At 41.9% G+C, this 20050-nt stretch overlaps 1 protein-coding gene across 2 annotated transcripts in view; it reads right to left on the reverse strand.

Annotated features, from left to right (window-relative positions):
• Positions 1 to 1657: 1657 nt before the first annotated feature.
• Fbh1 (F-box DNA helicase 1) overlaps positions 1658 to 20050 on the reverse strand; it is a 40049-nt gene continuing 21656 nt past the window's right edge. For both annotated transcript variants that reach the window (XM_055593788.1, XM_055593787.1), the window contains exons 7-21: positions 18293 to 18385; positions 18067 to 18161; positions 16255 to 16423; positions 15446 to 15668; positions 14618 to 14705; positions 14453 to 14539; positions 13678 to 13814; positions 11496 to 11595; positions 11274 to 11395; positions 9668 to 9743; positions 8918 to 9115; positions 8286 to 8411; positions 6971 to 7077; positions 2752 to 2883; positions 1658 to 2120 (exon numbers count right to left, since the gene is read on the reverse strand). In XM_055593788.1, the coding sequence (XP_055449763.1) occupies positions 1950 to 2120; positions 2752 to 2883; positions 6971 to 7077; positions 8286 to 8411; positions 8918 to 9115; positions 9668 to 9743; positions 11274 to 11395; positions 11496 to 11595; positions 13678 to 13814; positions 14453 to 14539; positions 14618 to 14705; positions 15446 to 15668; positions 16255 to 16423; positions 18067 to 18161; positions 18293 to 18385 (1924 nt within the window). In that variant the 3' untranslated portion in view covers positions 1658 to 1949. The remainder of the gene's footprint in view (positions 2121 to 2751; positions 2884 to 6970; positions 7078 to 8285; positions 8412 to 8917; positions 9116 to 9667; positions 9744 to 11273; positions 11396 to 11495; positions 11596 to 13677; positions 13815 to 14452; positions 14540 to 14617; positions 14706 to 15445; positions 15669 to 16254; positions 16424 to 18066; positions 18162 to 18292; positions 18386 to 20050) is intronic.

A 20050-nucleotide genomic window follows, 5' to 3' on the forward strand; every position in this document is an offset into this window, starting at 1 on the left:
TGCAGCTATCTCCTCTTACACTGTTCTGTCATAGAATACCAGATAGTCCCATCCTTCCCGAAGAGGCTGCCCCACCCTGAGTCCTATGAACTATTCCAAGGTGGTCTGGTTCCCACTCACATGGCAGCCCATGGTATCCTGTCCTTTTGTCTGGTAGTTTCTTAAGGGATATACTCCCCAACTCTGGCTTTTTCACTCACTCACATCACTTAATTATATCCTCCTGTACTATAGGGTTGCAGTGTAGGTGGTAGGTGAGGCAGGTAAATTGAAGGGCTTTGGTGAATTCATCCTACAAGTGTGTGAAGAATAAGAAGGGCAAAAGTTCACTCACACTTTGGCCCACTGCAGTTTAGCTTTCCAGCATGAAAGGGTCCTCCCAGGTTGCCCACCCTGACTTAGAATTTGTGATCATTTGGCTTCAGCCCCTTGAATGTTAGGATTATAAGGAGATGTATACTACTGAGCGGAACTGGCCAGCTAACATCACCACTGATTTGAGGTGCTCAGTAAGGGGGCCTCTTTTCACTTTTGTGTCATGTGGTCTCTTGAAGCATTAGATGTTGATGCCCATTTTTTCTCAAACTTTTTTCTCTTGTGTTCAGTGACAACCACATGATGGTCATTTCCTGAAATCCACTGTCACTTACCTTTGTAAAAACCCTTTTGCTTTCTTTACTCCAAGTCTTTCATCCTCCACCCCGCTTCTTGGACTTCTGCTCATCTCATTCTTCACTCTCCTGTATGAAGAATTCACCAAAGCCCTTCAATTTATCTACCTCACCTACACACTAACCCCCAAACCTGTATTTTAGCTCATGTTTCTTTGTCAGAATGTAGAGCTCATCATACAAAAGCTTCTTGGGTGGTTCTTCTTGGATTCTTCTGTGAGCCCCATAATCCTACCCAGCACTGCTTCTACATGTCTCCCATTTTCCCTTTATCAATGAAGGCTGCCCTCAGCTACCTGAAGAACCAGCCAGAGAATAGGGGTCATATTGAGATTCTATCAGTTACCATATCCAACTAAGCACTAAAAACTGGCTCTACCTTCTTAATATCAAGACAAGCTCTTAAAAATCTAGTTTCTTAGGGTCATTTGTAAAACTTGCTAGGGCATGAGCTCAAATTTCTGACTCTGGAGTTCTGGAGTGGCTTCAAAAATCCTAGGTGACGCCATATGCTTTTATCCACCAGCCATCAGCATCAGAAAACTGCTAACTGGCAAAAATCTCAACTACTGTGTCCTAACAAAGGACACTGACATGATATGGTATTTCTGCTGGTGGTTTCTGTAAGAACTTTCCCTTTATAAAAGGAGCCACCTTACAACCTCAGTAAAATAATCCAGGAAGCAATTTCTCTTCTCCCCCTTACTGACCCTCTGTCCTCTTCACAGTGACTGCTCACCGTACTTTTCCTGCAAGTGTTTTTAATCTCCAGCTGTACCAGCAGGAAACTGGGAAACCTACCTACATGTCTTCTGAACATGATGCCACTTTCCTGTTTACTACACCGTGAGCCCTATATGACAAAGATCCACTATGGCTTATTCCTGTGTCACTCCTCAGCATGAAAACCATGTGAGCGGTGACAAAATGCTGAAAGAGAAAATGGGAAACAGCAGGAGGAAGCTTAGAAATGACAGTACTGAAGCTAGACTTCACAGTGGCAAGCCAGTGGGCAATGCCTGTTTAATTGAAACCTTGTAATAAAAGTTTAAATACATAAAATGATTTTTTTATCAAAAGAACTTCCCCCACTTCCCTGACCTGATGCATATGGAGGAGAGGCAAGTGGAAACTGGCTATCTGTAAGGAATGGAGAAACAGTAGGTCCAACTCTGGTTGGTATCTTCTTCCTCAGAGATGCTCTGTGATTGGACTCAGGGTCTCCTGCGAGCAGGAATGCAGCCCAGAATGGCTCCTTCAGCATGTGGAGTCACAGCCTCAGAAGACAAGGAAGAGCAGGGCCTCATGCCTGGGCAGCACTATGTCTTCCACAGTGCGTTCCATGGCACGTACTTGCTCTGGGGAGGCAGTCAGGAATGCCAAAGGCCCGATCCGCTGCTCTGCACATGAGTGGCAGAGGTAGCCACCCTTGTTTTCCTTCCTGTTGCTCTACAGGGATAGACAAGAAAAAGAGGTAAGGGGAGAAGCTGAGAGTAAGGATTTTTCCACCAAAGAATGCTGCATTACTGTCCCAACTGCCACATTCTGATGCATTATGGCTGTGATGATCTGTGCAAACCCACAGAGATAATCCCCACATTGAAGCTGTCATCTAGATTCAATTCTATCAGTCCTTTAGAGGAATAATCACAATTATCCAGTCAAGAGATAAAGAACGAGTGACTGGAGCTATTGCTGAGTGATTAGCGTGTTCAATCCCTAGCACCAAAGAATTAAAAATATTAAGAGCCAAAAACAATAACAAAAAACAAAACAAAGCCAAAAAAACTGACCCAGGTCCTCCAGGTAAACAGCTCCGTTCTGAGGTGTCTGGTCATAACTGCACCTCCCATGTTGGAAGGCTTTAGCACACCCAGGCAGTATCTGTCATTCAACCCGACTCAATTAGTTCCATCTCTGACAAAAAGGCGGACCTCACATTTGCTATGCTTCTTAGAAAGCTCTTAGAAGAGCATTATACAGATTTCTCTATTGCCTTCTTCACCCAGAACCTAGACAGGCACAAAGCTCACAAGCAATAGCATGAGTGTGGGTGAATTAAATCCTACAGGAAACGCACATAAGTGATAGGCAGTTTCTTCATGGTAAGGATGGTGTCCACAGGGATGGTGTTGTTGCACTGACCCACACAGCAGTGGACCACTCCTGTTTTCAAAACGTTGCTTGTCAGCTCTGCTTGCAAGAAGTACTCCTGGGAGGGAGAAAGACAGAAGAAATGAACTGCAGTACTGCTACCTTCCACTTGAAAATGCCAACAGCCAAGGACCTATCCACTCCCTCCAGATACAGCCAAAAACAGAGAGCCACTGTCTTGTTTCTTCATTTTCTAATGTTCCCAACTCTAGTATTATTGCCAAGAAAGAACACTCAAGACAGTCCAATTGGCATTTTGATAAAATTAATAGATTGGAAAAAAAAACAGACTAATAAACATGAAAAAGTACCATTTACAATGACATTTTCTAGATTCACAGTTCCTACCCAATTGCTGCAACCTTAAGCAATTACTACTATTGTTATTACTTTGAGACAGTCTCACTATGCAGTCCATGGTGGCGTTGATCTCTCAATCCTCCTGCCTTTTCCTTCCATGGGCAAAAACTGCAGGCATACTATGCTTGACCCAGAGAATTATCTGCATAAATTACAAACCAGGTGAGCTGAAACTCAGAATTGTAACAAACAGTTGCCCCATTGGAGACACAGCTCAATGACAGCACTTTCCTAATGTGCCCAAGGCCTGGCTCAATTCCCAGCACCAAAGTACAAACAGACTCAACACTCTCCTGTCTCCCCACCTGCCTAGCAGGGAAGGTCTTTGCAGCATTTTTTAATCTGCACCTTTTTCACATTGTCTCTATAAAAAAGAAACACATGTGATCGTTACTGCCTGGCACATAGCAAGCAAGCACCCAAACAGAACACTAAAGATGCCACTGGGCCAGGGTCCTTCATCTCAGGTTGTGTGGCTCCCAGAGTTCTACATAATACAGACATATCAGCAGACTGCACATATTTTCTGACCATGAATGTATAACTTCACATTTGCTGGGTATCAACTAGCTACTTACTGAATTTTTCACTACCTATGACCCTATTTTGAATCATTTGGTTCTCTACCTTGTATGACTTACCTACATGTTACAGAAAAATAGAAGAAGCATAAGTACTGTGATAGTCGGGTTGACTGGATAGAAAATCAATTCACTAGGAATTAGTGAAGCATGCTCTTGAGTTTGCCTGTGAGGATAATTCTAAAGACAATCAGGTCCTGGGGACTCTAATCAAATACATGGATCCATACAATGGCATGACTGGGGTGGTGAAAAGTAGGAGGTGGGAACCAGCTGGGGCAAACAGGCGACATCTGGGTCATGATCTTGCCCTTACCTGTCCCTCTAAAGCTCTTTTTCTGATACATCACTAACACTGTGAGCTACTCTGCTGCAGCATACCTTTCTCGCTGTGATGAACCTCTGAAACTGTGAGCCAAAACACAACTACCTTTCTTTAGTTTATATCATGTATTTTGTTAAAGCAACAACAACAACAAAAAACACTCAAGTTCCAATGGGGTGCTAACAACTGACAATATAAAATCCTTAAAAGTTACTTTGTCCAGCACCTCCATGCTCCTCACAAAGCAGGAGCACAGGACTTGGCATGTCTTTTTGATCCATAACAAAACAGTTTTGAGTCTAGACAAATCCAAGAACATAAGGCAACATTATTAATAGGTATCTGCTTACATTCTTGGTTCCCCTCTAAGCTATTCATTCCTTCCAGGGCCAAGTTCTCTTGCCCACTGAGTCTCCTCTCAGCCTTAATGTATTATTTTATTAACTTTACTTATGGTCTCAAGATTTCCAAAATATCTAACTCACTGTGAAAAAAGTATTCTGTTCCATAATACTTCCATTAAGAAATTGCCAGATGCCAAGATGGTTTGTTAAAGGTCAGATCTCTAACATAGCAGTAATTCTATCAGAAAAACCACTTGGAAAATTACAGAAAAGTTCTTACGGAGGCTGAAGAGACTCTGGTTAAGAGCACTGGCTGTGTGATCATTGTAAGGACTTGTTAGGATCCCAGCAGCCACATCTCCAATACTGAGGGATCTGATGGCCTCTTCTGACTTCTGCATATGGACAGGCACCTGCAGCCCCACACACATCACATACACTCACACAAATAAAGAACTGTGTAATCGGGATTACTTGCAGATGAGAGTGCTACGCTGCTTACCTCGTGGGGGTACTGGGTTAGAGATCTAAACTGGAGTCAGCAAACTGTAAGTGAGCCAAATACAGGCCCAGGCCTGTTCTGTAAATCAAGTTCATTAGAACACAGACACACTCATGGATGAAGTGGTTTACCCATGGCTAGCTGATCTTGTGGCATATGGCAGTGCTAAGTTGCTCCTCAAACAAAATGTAATCAAGCATAAAATATTTAGTATTTGATACTTTATAGGAAAAGTACGCAGGTGACCCAGGTGACCCTGAAGATGTGAATTAAGAAAACTTTAAGGTTTGGGTTCTAAGGTCTGATGAGAGGGCTGTCACAGTGAAAGATAGGGCAAGACTGGCTTTAGAAAATATGCAGATGTTTCAAACTCCACAGTCTCAAGGCCAAATAAACCTATCTCAGAGGCTTAAAGGAAAATGACAAGTGGGAACAGCAGGTAAAAGTCTGATAAAAATGCAAGCTAATTGATCCTATGACAAAGGCTTTTGCATACCTGTTTCACTGTTATTTAAGACAGGGTCTTACCATGTTCCCCAGGATGGTACCAAGCCACCTTCCCACCTCAGTTTTCTAAATATAGGAACTATAGAAACACATCATTATGTTCAGTTTAAAATTGTGTTGTGATGAGTCATATAAAAGATTTACTTGCAAAGGCTCTTTTTAAGCTCTGACATTATCTTTCCCTAAACACATGAAAAGAATTTCTTTTTGTGTATTTTTGTTCACCTCTTAATCTAAATGCAGCTTATGGGGACAGGAATTTCTCTTATCCACCAATATAATTCTAGTACATAGAAGGTGATTGGAACATAGAAGAGACCCAGCCAATATTCAACATTGAGTATCAAGAGTCATTTGTACCACTACTTAAGAACTCTGGAACTTTGAATGTCCCTCACTAAAAACTGCTAACTATCTCATCTAACTTTAGACTCTACAGCACAAACTATGTTGTCTCCTTGATAAAAGGTGTAGTACAGGTAAATGGCCTTTCTGTACAGTCTTACAGTATGGGATTGATGAGTCCTGGCTAGTTTCATGTTAATTTGACACAATCTAGAGTCATTCTGGAAGAAAGAACCTCAACTGAGAAAATGCCTTCATTAAATGGGCCTGTGGTACATTTTTTTGATTGATGACTGATTGTGGGAAGATACTTTGGGGTGCTATAAGAAAGCAGACACAGAAAGCCATGTGGAAGAAGCCAGAAAGCAGTACTCCTTCACAGCTTTTGCATTAGCTCCTGTCTCCATGTTTCTGCCCTAATTTCCCTCAGGGATGAACTGTGATGTGGAAGGATAAGCTGAAATAAATCTATCACCCCAAGTTGGTTTTAGTCATGATGTTTCATCACAACAATAGAAAACACTCCCACTGGCTTTTACACTTACAGTTTAAACTTCCAACAAGTATCTTTGGTTCAGAGATAGATGCATATTGGTAACTGTTAATGCCAATTCAAGGTTGGTAAGACTGACTTGTTACACTCATGTCTGTGAAAAGCAGGACAGAGATAAGGGAGGAGAAGAGGAGGTTTGTGGAGAGTACAGGCCGAGAATTATAATGAAGGCTGGGTGTGAAGGAGCTCACTGTCTTCAATCTCAGTAAGGAAGTTGGCCCATATACCTGACTCATGTTCTCCAGAAGGTTGAATTCTTTTGGAAAAGTCTACTGCTAGAAGCAGCTGCCATTTCAAAAGGAGCAGGGAGCAGAAGGGAGAAGTATAGTTACAGAACACAAACTTGCCAGTTCCCCTCCCCCCAGGATATGTGAATTAACTGAGCAAATGCAAAATTAAGAAATATATGAAAACCACTGCCATTTTAAACAGACCTATACTGTCTGACACCAAGTCCCATTCTCATCTCACTTGTTGGAATACTCCCTGCTCTAGTGACCTGTCTCTGCACCTTTAAGGAGCCTGTCCTTTCCACCCAGCATCCTCATCTTTAGGCCTAAGGTTGATCCCTCAAAGCACATGTGGCCCAAACACTGGGAAAGTCCCTCCTGTTCCCCAGCACTCTTACCCCAGCCAGAGTCAGGATGTTCTCTAGTGATTTGGTCATTATGAGACGCTTCTTGGCACGAGTGACAGCAACATACAGCAAATTCCATTCATCTTCAGAAAATGACTCTGAAGAAAGGAGAGCAAACAATTCAAAAGCCTACCTGTAAAAACTCACTTTGTCATCCGAATACTCATAACTCCCCACTAATTTCCTTACAAACCTTTCAACACTCGCTAGCTACATGTACAGTTTCTTACAAGTGCCCATTGGAAACAGCAAAACCTTCAATAACTAATTACACAAAATACTTGCTCCTTGCTACCATAAAGCTTAGGACTGTGTTAACTAACTACTCAATATCTGCAATGAACCACTTTAGTGGATACTAAAGTGTGCAACAGACCCAGTGGACACATACATGTGATGCTCCACTTCCTGTCTGTGAGGCAGATGGTTTACAGAGGGTGTGTCATTCACAAATAAACCATTAATTAAGGGCTGGATCGGAAATGAGGTCTAGGCCCCTACCACTTTCCTAGAGTCTATCTGGATTAACTCACTCTAATCTAGAACTGCCTCACATCATCACAGGGAAGATGACACATTTCTAAGCCTATCTCACACCTATCATCTCCCAGTCTCAATGCCTAGCAAACTAGATCAGCCAATCTATGAACACACTAGATGCCACCAAGCTGTATGTACACTCTGGGTGGATGGGCTATGGAATGTGTAAGTCACATCTCAACAGAGGAAGTGTCAAAAAAAAAAGTATATTAGTACAAAGAGAACTTTTTGGTTTGGAAACTTCAAATGCTTTTATTCTAAGATCTAAAATCAAAACAAAAGCACTGCTGTACAGACTTTAACAATGAGCCTCCAGAATCCGCAGATAAATAGTAATTGATAAACAAGCACTCTGTGGGCTTGGATACAGCACCTGAACATGCAGAACTGCATGAATAGAACTGCAAACAATAACATACACACACTTTTTTTTTTTTTTTTTTTTAGTGAGTAAGTAAACTAATGCTTTGAAGTATGTATGAGGCTGGGACACCTAGTGTATGATGATGCAAAGCCCAAAGCTGATGAGCAATTGTGTTGACAGGGACATCATGACTTAATACACATCAGCCATCTAAAAGAGATGCAACATAGAACACTGAATTCTCTAAAACCACAGTATCAAAAATCAGAAGTTTAGGATTAGGTGTTATTTATTGTTCTAGAACAGAAGGCCATTTTGCCCAAATGGCAAACCCAAAGCAGTCAACTCCCAGCTACAACAGAAACATCCTAGGAGCTCTGTGTCCCACCCCAGTATCCTTACCAACTCTGAAGTGAGGAAGCTGGGCAAGATTATGCCTGGCACAAGGCACTTTCACAAAATCATCCAAAACGTGCACAGTGTCAAACTCTAAGCCTTTGGCTTTGTGCACAGTGCCCAAAATGTACTCTAGAAAAGAAACATGGCAAATTAGATGGGGGTAGGGGGACGCCACAGGAAAAGAAATGAGAGGAGAGAGAGCATGCTTGCAGGTGTGCACCTGCAAAGGAATAGAGCACCGGTGTAAAGAGGGCTTAGAGAGTAAAAAATCAGTGACAGGACAATGTCAAAATAGCCCACTCATGAGGCCAAAGTGACCTGACCACGTCCCACTCACTTACACACAGAGGCACACAGGCCCCAAAGACAGCTGTCCAGCTCGTCCAAAGTTACACTTGGCAGAGCTAAGTCAAGTAAATTCTATTCCACTGGCTTGAAAGCAGAACAGAAATAAAGAAAACCGAAGGGAAAACAAGCGCTCTGCTTCCTTATTTAATTATTATTTAACATGGTATTGGGGATCAACACCAGGGCCTTGTGCCCTTTCTCTTAATGAACATAGCCACTGGCAGCCACAGATGCAGAGTAGACAAGAGACCATCTACTCCTCCTCTTGGAGGCAAGGTTTTCCTTACCTGCAAAGTCCAAATCGTCTATGTGGCATCTCTCTATCCTGTCTACCAGTTCTGGAATTCTGATATTGTACTTTTCAACCACTGCGATCTTTGCTTCCAGCTCCTTGTCCTCTGCAGCAGTCACATACCTCTTGAAGCCACTAAAGCCTTCTTTGTGTACCCATCTTCTGATGAACCGGTCTTTAATGATGAGGTTTCCTAGGGAGGAGAAACATTCAGGTGAAAATGAGAAAGACTGTCTAAGACAGGACGGCTGCTGTTCATGTCTAGGCAGTAACACAACAGAGGATGGCTCAGAGCTTGGAGACCCAGGTTCCATTCCTGACTGGATAAGTGACTCACTGTGTGTCTCTGAGCAAGTCAGCACAGTGATTCCTCTGTCTCCAACTGAGCATCACAAACCATATGCTCAGAAACTTCATAACTTCACAGATATTTGAAACAGTACTATCCAAGGAGGAAAAGTGCCACAGATACAAGTTTTCATCTGGGGCCCGCAGGGATGTGATGGTGTATACAGCTGCCCTGAGAGAATACAGGAGAGAATGGCTTAAAAGACTGACACTGGCAACTCATGAGACTACTGAGAAGGATCTGGAGAAACTTGTCAGTATTTCTCAAAACAGGCAGGAGGCATCTCCCAAGAGAGAAGAGCAAATCCAGCTCTTCAGAGAAACAAGAACCCTGAATCAGGACCAGCCCCACACTCCCAACCCTGGTGAGTGCTGGTTTCTGCCAGGAAGTACTCACGTTTCCTCCGTTCTTCCTCTGGCTGAAGGAGGGTCCAAATGTCAATGATTCTATCCAATCCAAATGATTTAATCCCCTGAAAAATTTTTCCAGTGGCATTTTTGTTTTGTTTTGCTTTTTCTTAAAACAAAACAAAATAAATCCAGGGATGGGATCTTGAAATGAGATGACTTCTTAGAAACAGATCTCAAATGTGGCCAAAGCACACACAGAGAGAACACAAAGCACGAAGCTATTGCCTCAAACTCTACCAACACTTTAGAAAACAAAACAAAACAATAACAACAACAACAAAAAAAAACCCCAACAGCGTACTGTTCCGTCATCAGTAAAAATGCAAGTTAAACATGCTTTTCATAAACACACAATGTCTAGGACATGGACAAAAATGATAACACAGCTGGCAAGCAAGACCCTCACTACTGTTTCTTATGATAAACAACCAGAGGGAGTCTGTTGCTCTAGTTTTTCTGTAATATAAAATCAGCTCTTGCAGGAAAGGCCCTGACTGTGCCATAGGTTTGGCCCTGCTCTACCTAAGAAGCGCCTATTGGGTACTGTCTATGGCTCTGGCACGCATAAGGAACCATGCCCACCACAGGACCGTGACAAGGGCTACACTGCTAACAAGTTCTTATACTGTGGTGAGGGTCGCCATATAATGCTGACAGTAGACACTGTAATTTATATCAGGTGTGTGGCTTAGCACCATGACACATATCACAGGCAGAAGTGTGCACAGAAGAGAGACAACACACTCCATATCCAATATGGATGATATTCGAAAATTACTATCTCTTTCAGTAATGAAAATGGCTAAATTATAACCACTAGATGAAATTTTACAGGCATCAAATCAATACAATGATCAAATAAACTGTGATATGTTGAGTGAAAAAGTAGTAAGTTTATGTATACCATAATAAAAATTATGTAAAAATACACATTTATAAGAACAAAGACAAAAATACTTAGCAAAAATGTGAGACTTTTAGGAAGTGCAATTACATGTGATTCTTTTTCCCTTTTGGTGCCAAAATTTCTATGTAATACTTACTTTAAAACAAAAGAAAAAGATAGTTTGTGATTTAATATTTTTCTGAGTGCCTAACACATACTACGCCCTTGAAAAATTCCCCAGAAATTCCCTTTATTCATCTAACTTCAAAGTTAAATATGCCACAAACATGTCACTTAATCTCAACTGTCCATGAAACTGGCAAAGGCATGACACTGTTTTATCTTGAGTTGGAGAATGAGGCACACAAGTGGTGACCTGCTTCCAGCCACACAAGTTAGTGACAGCGCCAGAGTGCAGTGAGAGCCCAGATGCTCACCTCTGAACGCTTTCAGGTAACAACTGTGCTTACACTAATGGTCAGCACACCCCCAGGAGAACCCTAAGAAGAGTGATCATTCACTGACTGGGCCTTACTCCACTGGACTGTTTCACTAGAACAATCAGAGTGTCTGGTCACAGTGTGGCCCAGGGAGAATTCAAAACCCGAAGGCTTTTCTGCATCAAGTCCTAAGAAAGCTAGCACTTTGCTAGGTCTGGTCTCTATACTGTTTCTGTGCATAAAGTCGTCAACAAATTTACTCCTACCCCAATCAAGTGTATCCTTGAAGGTGACTCTCCTTCTGTTACCCGCACAGCCTCATCAAACACATTGGCATTGGTCCGGGACAGCAAAGCCACTTGTCCCTTTACATCACCTCTGATGCCACCTGGAGTAGAAAGCACAAACCCCATGCAAATCAGCATGTAGAGCACAATTAACTTCAGTTAAATAATAATAATAAAGGGAAGAGCAACAGAAAGCCTTACTCTGATGGTTTCCTCCAACCAATGTCTTTTTCCTGACTCTCTTGCAGACATCCAAAATGGTAGCTCCCACATAAGCTATTTCCACACCAAATCTAAAACTCTGTTGGAAAAACAATACAACAAATGGTGTTAGGAGAACATGTGAGCTTATTTCTGCACTACCAATACTACATGGGAAACGGACATGGAACTTCAAAAGTCACTTAAACACAAACAGAAGCCTGATTGAAAAATTACTATTTCTATTAACAGCATTTTCTCCTCTTCAAGACTTATTTTTATTATTTTTGATTCGGTATATGTTTGTGTACCTGTGTGTGTGTTTGTATGTGAACCCAGTGCCATCCACAGAAACTAAAAGCAACAGATCCTTCTGAAGCTGGTGTTACAGTGGTTATGACCTAACATTGGTGCTGGGAACAGAATTGGGGCTCTCTGCAAACGCACTGAACACCCTTAACCTCTGAGCCATCTTTCCAGCCCTAATATTACCATATTCTACCTTGGAATCCTGGAATGATCTTTCACCTAAGGTTCCCACCCACTTCCTGCAACACACACTCATGAAATCAACATTTGCTTTTCTTACCATTGGAACCCTAGAATGATCTTTCACCTAAGGTTCCCACCCACTTCCTGCAACACACATTCATGAAATCAACATTTGCTTTTCTTACCACTGTCGTAAGCTTTACTTGACACTCAAACTTCTTGTCTCACCTATTTGGCCCCTTTACTTCTGCTCTCACACTCAAACAATTCTGTCTGCCTCTGCCAGATTACTCTTTTTCAAACACTTTGATTAAGGAGAAGCATAATACATATAAAGAAAGAAATGCCCCACTTGCAGCTTCCTCCACTATTTGGACAGCCCTTCTCTATAATTACCCTCTAACAATAACTACAAACTCTTTTCAGCAAATCTCCCCTCAGCCCTTCTCAAGACAAATCTTGTGGGTTTTAAATTATGCAAAAGGGAAGAGATGGCAGAGGTTTGTCCTTGTTTCTAAGGCCTCTTTCAGTATCAGCTATAGCCTCTGTTACATGAGCATTTTTAGGCTGGGGTACAGAGCATGAATAGAGTGCTTGCTTGGCAAGCACAGGCTTTGCTTTCAATCCCCGATACCACAAAAAACAAACCAAAACATTTTAAGTCAAGTGTGGTGGCGAATACCCATAATTCCTAGCACTCAAGAGTTTGAGGCTGAAGACTAAGTTCAGGGCCAGCCTAGGCTCTACATACAGTGAGTTCTTCTCTGAAAATACAAGCCAACATGAACAAACTCCATATTTCTCTGCCTTGCCGATGTTGCCCCCATCACCTTTCTATCTACTTAAATACATTCCTATCTTTCAACACTCAGCCCAAGACCCTATTTTCTTTACCACATCTGCTGAAAAAATTCCAGCCTTCCCAAATTTCCATTATTTATTGCTTTTCCCATGCATCTATGATATAATAAAGCAAGGTATTCTTTAGTTAATAGCAATAATGTTATCTATTTCATGAACTGTGGCTATATATACATCATGAATTGTCACTTAGCTGCAATCAACAAGAAGAAAACTTGACTTTCAACAGGACTTTGCTGCTATAAAACTATTCACAGTGAATCATGATCAAATTATTTGTAAAATAAACATTCATATATGACTGAAAAACAAGCAGCTTTATGCTATCATGTAATTGCAAGAGAAGAAATGAGTCTCTTTTACATAACTCCAAAAAAAAATTATATAGATGCTCCGATACAGTCCTTTGTGTGGGCCGTAGGAGTGGCAGAACCTGACTGTATCCAAGTAGCATCAATAGTCACATTACGTACTGATAATATATACCCCTGAAACTATGAGACAGATGGCACTTTACCCCTGTAGTCCTCTGAACCATAACTCTTGTCTAACCACCTGACAAGTCTCAGTACATAGACATACTAAAACTACTTGACCAATACTTCTAAAACTGTCAGTGTCATCAAAATCAAGTCTGATAATGTACATCCCAAAGCTGCAAAAACTAAAGAAATATGAATCACGGGCTTTAGCTCTAACAATATACTGGCTTGTTATTTGTGGAAAATGAAACATACTTTCCACAGTGCTCACACATTAAAAACTACGAGGGGGAAACAGAATCCTTGCTTATATGCTGTGGGGCCTGAGAAGCAGTACAAGCTCTTACCTGTGTGAGGTAAAAGACGTGAGTATGGGGGACTGTGAAGAGAGCGTTCACTGCACCTCGGAAGGTATAGATCTGTTGGTGGGGATCCCCTACAAAGATCTTCCCACATGGCTGAGAGAGAACTATGTTCATGATAGCTGCAACCAGTAAGAGGAAAAGTGAGAAACCCGAAGGGCAACAATCCACACAGTAAAAAGAAACCATACTTAAGAAAGAAAACAAACCTAAACCAGGCCAGCCCAAGACAGACAACAAAGTTTTCTCTTCCTACAGTGCGGGCTTTCTATAAAAGGGCACAGTTTTATCATGGGCATAGTTCTGGTACATGGTCCTAGGAATGCAGATTACGTTTAGTCCTGGGTGAATTGAGTATAAGAAAACATTTAAGCAAGTATAATTTTCAATTGTAATATAACACCTCCAAAATACCTAGAAAATCAAAATTTAATATTATCTACTCTCTATTAGTCATGTAACAAAAATTTTACTCCAAATCAACTACCTTTGCTCACTCAGCATAAGGCTGTCCCTATGATCTGACGAGGTGGTTGCTCAGCATCTTAAGAACACGTGAGTAAGACATATGGAAGGAGATAAGTCTATGTCAGGTGTGGGGAACAGACAACTGTGCAAATTTTGAGTCTAAATTCTGAAAGACCAAGAATCATTTGCTCCTCTTCTTTATCACAGATATTAATAACAACCAACTTATTCCATGTGTGTTTCCTCTTACATATCGTGATGCTGTTTCTATGTATTTGAGACTACTGATCACCTGGGGTACAGTCCTGGGCCTCATCCACAAAGATGGCATCAAAAGAGGCAAGCAAAGGCTTGCTCAGCTGCCAGAGTTTCAAATAGCCTAGAAAAGAGTAGTAACCAAGAGTCACAACTCATGAGCAAAGCAGCTCCATCTAGTTCAATTAGGAAAGCTGCCTACCATCATGTGTCATTTGGTATGCCTCTTCTTTGCATTCCCCCAGCTTCCGCATGTTGTCCCAAAGTCGGCTAGCTTCAAGGACACCATTCTAAAAAGTAAGTGACACAGGAACCCAAAGTTTAAGACCCTGAAAGAGACAGTACCCTAAAATCACACTTCTGCTTCCACATAGTGCAGTGGGAGCAAAGACAATCACCCCAGAACACAGAGCAACCCACCCTTTCCAGGGCTACATAGGGATCTCAAGAGCTCAGAGGGTGAGTGGACACAGTAGGCGCAGCAAAGATCAAAGACCTCAACAGCTGAAGAACCCCAAAAACTGTTTTACACACTCACTACCGACAATCCATAAGGTAGGGAATAATTTTTTCTCTCTCAAGCAAAATATATGTAGAACCATAAACAACAACAACAAAAAGCTTCTGGTCATTGATTAAAATCCGAGCTATCACAAGCTTTAGGCAAGTCCTTCCATGTCTATTCTTACCTGGCAAACGGGGAAACTAAGGGGCAACAGAACGTGCACTTGTCTGTAATCCTAGCATTACGGAGGCCACTGACGCGGGAGAACTGTGTATTTGAGGTCAGTCTGGGTCACAGAGACTCTTTCCCACAAAAACAGACACAAACAAAAACCCAGCAGGACTATTCTGAGAGTTAGGGAGATGCCTGTGAGTGCTCTGCACAGGCGAGGATGCCACGTGATTCCCAGTCGTCATGACAGGCACTTGTCTTGCCTACCCAAGTTCAACTTAAAGAAGTGGTTCTGAGAAAGTGAAAGACAAAGATCATACCAGGCCCCTCTTTCTCAATACACCAGAGACTCACCAGCTTCTCGCTCTGTTCAACCATGACTCTCTGTCCTTGGCTGTTCTTGCACCAAATAGGCACATGATCAATAGTCAGCTCCTCGTCAGCTGATGCAAAGAAGTTTTCTAAAGTCTTACACACTAGCTTTGCCCTTATGAATCCACCTTTCCCTTCAGCAAGGACAGAGTTGACCATGAAGGGCGTTAACTTGAAGAGATTCAATTTCTTCTTCAGCTGGTACCTGTAATGTATAACCCAAGTGAATGGCATTTACCATACTGTGGTATTTACCATATCCCCCATTCTCATCACCAACAATTCCAGGTAGAATACACAGGCAAGGTTATAAAAGCCACCTCTGAACTGACATGGCTTGCCGAGACTTTCATGAACTCAGAAATGACAACCCAATCTGTATGAATCAGCTCACAGCAGACGATACTGTTTTTGGTGTGGTTCATGCTCCAAGTAGTCCCTCCTCTACCCAAAAAGACACCCACAGTTCCTTAAGCTTTCATGTCCACAAAGCCTTGGATACATGGGGTTTCCCTCATTCCAGGAAAGACTAACACTCTTCAGAATTTGTGACATATTGAACTTCCATGCTTCAATTCCAGAGAAACAAGAATTCCTTCTCAGTGGGATAGCTTTGTAAACAAAGTATTTTTACAGTGCAAAAGTACAGACCATCAAGCTCTTTTTCTATCTCTTGCTGGTACTGGAAGAAACGGCATGACACTTTCTTAGTGTTTCTAAGTGTTATCATAACAACTATCACTTGAAGACATGTAGCCATGTGAAATGTCACCACTATTTGCAATGCTCACTTTCGCCCGACGTGACTGTAGGCCATGGAGTGAAAGGTTTTGCAGATGACATTGCTGGGGAAGACAAGCTCTGCCTGCTTTGCGATGCTCTTGTTGAATGTGACATACAGAAACCTGCTCTGAGACCACTTCTCAGCATATTTGACCAGGGTGGAAGTCTTCCCAGTGCCTGTGAAGCCAAGAGGAAAGAACGTGACCCTCTAACCAGGCAAACCATGCACCAGGATCCCCATTCAGGTCTTTCTCAGGCTCTGACTGAAGTTTAAGACTGACTTCAACACTGAAAGATATGTCATGAAAGGAGTGAGGGACCTCAGGTAAGAAGATTAAGGTGGGCTGGGATCTTGGCTCTTGCCAATCAGGAAAGGGCAAGCCACTTGGTCTCACTAACTTGCTTTGTGGGTCTGTGAGCACAAAATAACCTAGGCCCGCAGGAGCAAAACTGCTAGTGCTAGCTGCTGCTACACTAGCGGTTATCCATGTCTCTGAAACAAGAACATGCACAGGGACTCATGAATTGCTCTGGTCCACTCTGAACTCCACCTGTTCTCCCTTTCCACCATTCATCCAATTAATCAGCTAATCAGCTGTACTTTTTTAACATATATTTATTGAATACTTATTATGTGGTCACCTATGCACTGAGAAATGATAAAAAGATTACAATCTGGTAAGAAATAAACACCAACTGCAGGGTGAAACCAGACAACAAAATGAGAGATTAAAGATAGCACAGGTTAATTAAAAAAAAAAAAAAAAAAAGGAAAAGGAAAAAGAAGTAAAAGAGTAAGAATTAAAAAAAGTTCTCCTCTGCAAGGTGGGAACGTGAGAACATGCCTCCTCCTTCCCAGTCTAACAGGTTTGAAGGTTTCATGGAATAAGTGGACATACTTTTACTTTTAGAATAATGCATGTGCCAACTACTTTTACTATATGGTAATCAAGTATACTCAATTAGCACATTAAGAGTTCAGCAATCTATTTGGAAAGAGACAGAAATGATGAGCGTCAACAAAGCATGGCAGAGAAAGAAAGATAAATAAGGCAGGGAGGGGAAAGAAGACAGGGAAGGAAGACATTTTAGAGAGACAGAGTCCAGCTGATGCCGGCTCTCCCACTTGCTTATTTAACCTAAAGTAAGTCTCTCTCTGAACTTCAGTGTCTTTATAAAGGAAGGCTAAGCAATCTCACAGAACACTGCTGGGACTAACACCATAGCAGGTGACTGTAGGTGTTTAATAATGTGCTAGCAGGATACTGAAGTAGAAAAGCAGCAGGAAGGGATTACAGATGGAGAAAATAGCATAAACAAAAGTTCAGATAAGACTCTCCAAGTATTTCAGGAGACTCTACGATCAAGAGACTCTACGATCAGGGGCACCAGTGACTACATATTTAAGAAAGCAGGCTGAACCATAGAGAAATCTTCAAGACATCACCCAATAAAACTAAGGAGCAACTGAACGCTGTTAAGCAGAATAATATAACTTTCCTCTCCAGAAGATATTGCTGATTGAGAATATACAATGATAAACAAGGGTCTCAATCTACCTTACTGATTGACTCCATAAAACAATGCCTAGGAACTATCTGTCTAAATGGGATTCCAGTGTAGATAGTCTAGGCAAGGTAAGAGAAAACAAGTACTTCTTGTTTGGCTGCTTTGGGGATTGATAAAGGTAATTCCACAAAAGATCAAGGTCTGAGCACTTGTGATAGGTAGTGGGAAGGGGACACTGCATAGCAGACAGAAGCAACCACACTCTGAACCTGATGCTGTATACTACAGGAACCTGACAGGGGCTCCCTTACCTGCAAATGCCATAATTTTCACCACCTGGAGAGGCTCCATCTTGTGGTTCAGAATCAGCTGTTGTTCATGTGTTAGTTGGATAGGTGTTTTCTTGCTATAATCATCACAGAAGAGAAAGCAGAAAAACATAAAAGGAATTCAAGACCAGCCTGACCTGCACATTGAGACTTTGTTTCAAAAAGGAATAGAAGACCAAGCACACAGCCACATGTAGTGCACACATACCCTGGCCAGACAGATGGCTCCTCTTTAACTTTGGTGGCCTGAGTACAGGAATTCTCCTGAAGATATAGGCAATAGAAAATGTTGTAGTGAATCCTAATGGGGGAAAAAAGTACATTAGACACTTCCAAATTTAATTCATAATCTATTTCATTTTTCCTTGGATGTATTTTAACTCCTTACCATTTCAAAAAAAAAAAAAAAATCCCTATCATGCATCACTGATAAAACGAAGAAAGAACTTCAGCCTCTGCAGCTGAAAGAAGCACTTCTGGAAATCCCAGTTCAGAGAAACATGCACTGTCTCTATGTGTAACGTGACACAAAGGAGACTAGGACATGCTCTTGAGGGAACAAGAGTATACTATCTGTGATCGTTAAGAGACAGCAATCAAAACAGCACAGGAAAGCAGACTTATGGCAATGTGAACCCTGCCTAAATTATACAAACTTAAAGCTGTCATTCTGAACCTCAGCTGCTCATCTGCCTAGTTCTTGTGCAGTGACACTGGTTTAAAAGCATGAATAACGTCCCCCTTTAAAGATTCCAAAGGAAAGTTATTCCATGGCTAGTAAGACAAGAACACCAAAGACAAGATGTCAGAAGAGCCAAAGGAGATGAAAAATGACAAAACTAAGTCAATAGAGGCAATAGAAACATAAACTCAGTCCATCACAAGCAACTCCAAAACCTCTCATGTGCATACAGAGAGCCCACACTCTGTACATAGAACACTAATTCCCCAACCAAGTGTTCTGTTCTACTTCAGAGTGAGAGAGATGAAATCAAAGCATTTTCTTTTAATGAAAAAAAGATACCTTTAATAACATTTCAGGGGCTGGACAAATGACCAGATCAACACAGACACACTATTGTGGCCTGAACTGGGCCCCTTAAAATTCAAAAGCTGAAGCCTTATTAGTATTGGAAGAAAGGAAGGAAGGAGAAAATTAAGTTCAATGCAGTGAGAAAGCTACGGCTGTGATCCACTAGAATTATCGTTTTTGTAAGAGATACAATCTTGAGCGCTCTGTTTCTCTGACCCCATCTCTCTCTTGTCAATTAAGGAGGTGACTCACCAGGAGCCCAATCTTTCCCACCTTGTTCTTGGATCTCCAGCCCCAAAAGGACAAGAAAACAAATGTCTGTGGCTTAAGCCAGTGGTCTGTAGACTGTTATGGTGCATACATTTGCTTATGAGGAATGTATTCTTCATTTGATCATTTGAATGTTCTTCATTTGATCATTTGTCTTGGAATCTTATCCTAGAGCTTCCTGCCCCAGGCCTCAATGCCATGAAGTGGGCTATAACATACAGCAGCTAACAAACTAAATGTAACTCGAAAATTAAGCAATAAGACATTGCTGGAGAACAATGCTATCATCTGGTCAAGGGTGACAGGGTCACTGCTGTGTTATTGGGGCTCCCTAATCCCAGGGACCAGTCTTTTCCTGGAGGAGAAACCCTTTGCGTTTCTGTTTCTCTAAGATTAGCTGCATGATGGCTGCCTGTCTTTACCACTTCAGATGTGAGGGCAGGCCATTCTATACTTAGAGATCCTCCCTCCCAGCTGGGTGTGGTTGGGCACACCTGCAATCCCAGCACTCTGGGAAGCAGAGGCTGGTGGATCTCTGTGAGTTCAAGGCCAACCTGGTCTACAAAACGAGTCCAGGACAGCCAAGGCTACACAGAGAAACCCTGTCTCAAAACACACACACACACACACACACACACACACACACACACACACACACACACA

This window comes from Psammomys obesus, unplaced genomic scaffold (assembly GCF_907164565.1).
Source record: "Psammomys obesus unplaced genomic scaffold, mPsaObe1.curated_primary_1811, whole genome shotgun sequence".
Lineage (NCBI taxonomy): Eukaryota > Metazoa > Chordata > Mammalia > Rodentia > Muridae > Psammomys > Psammomys obesus.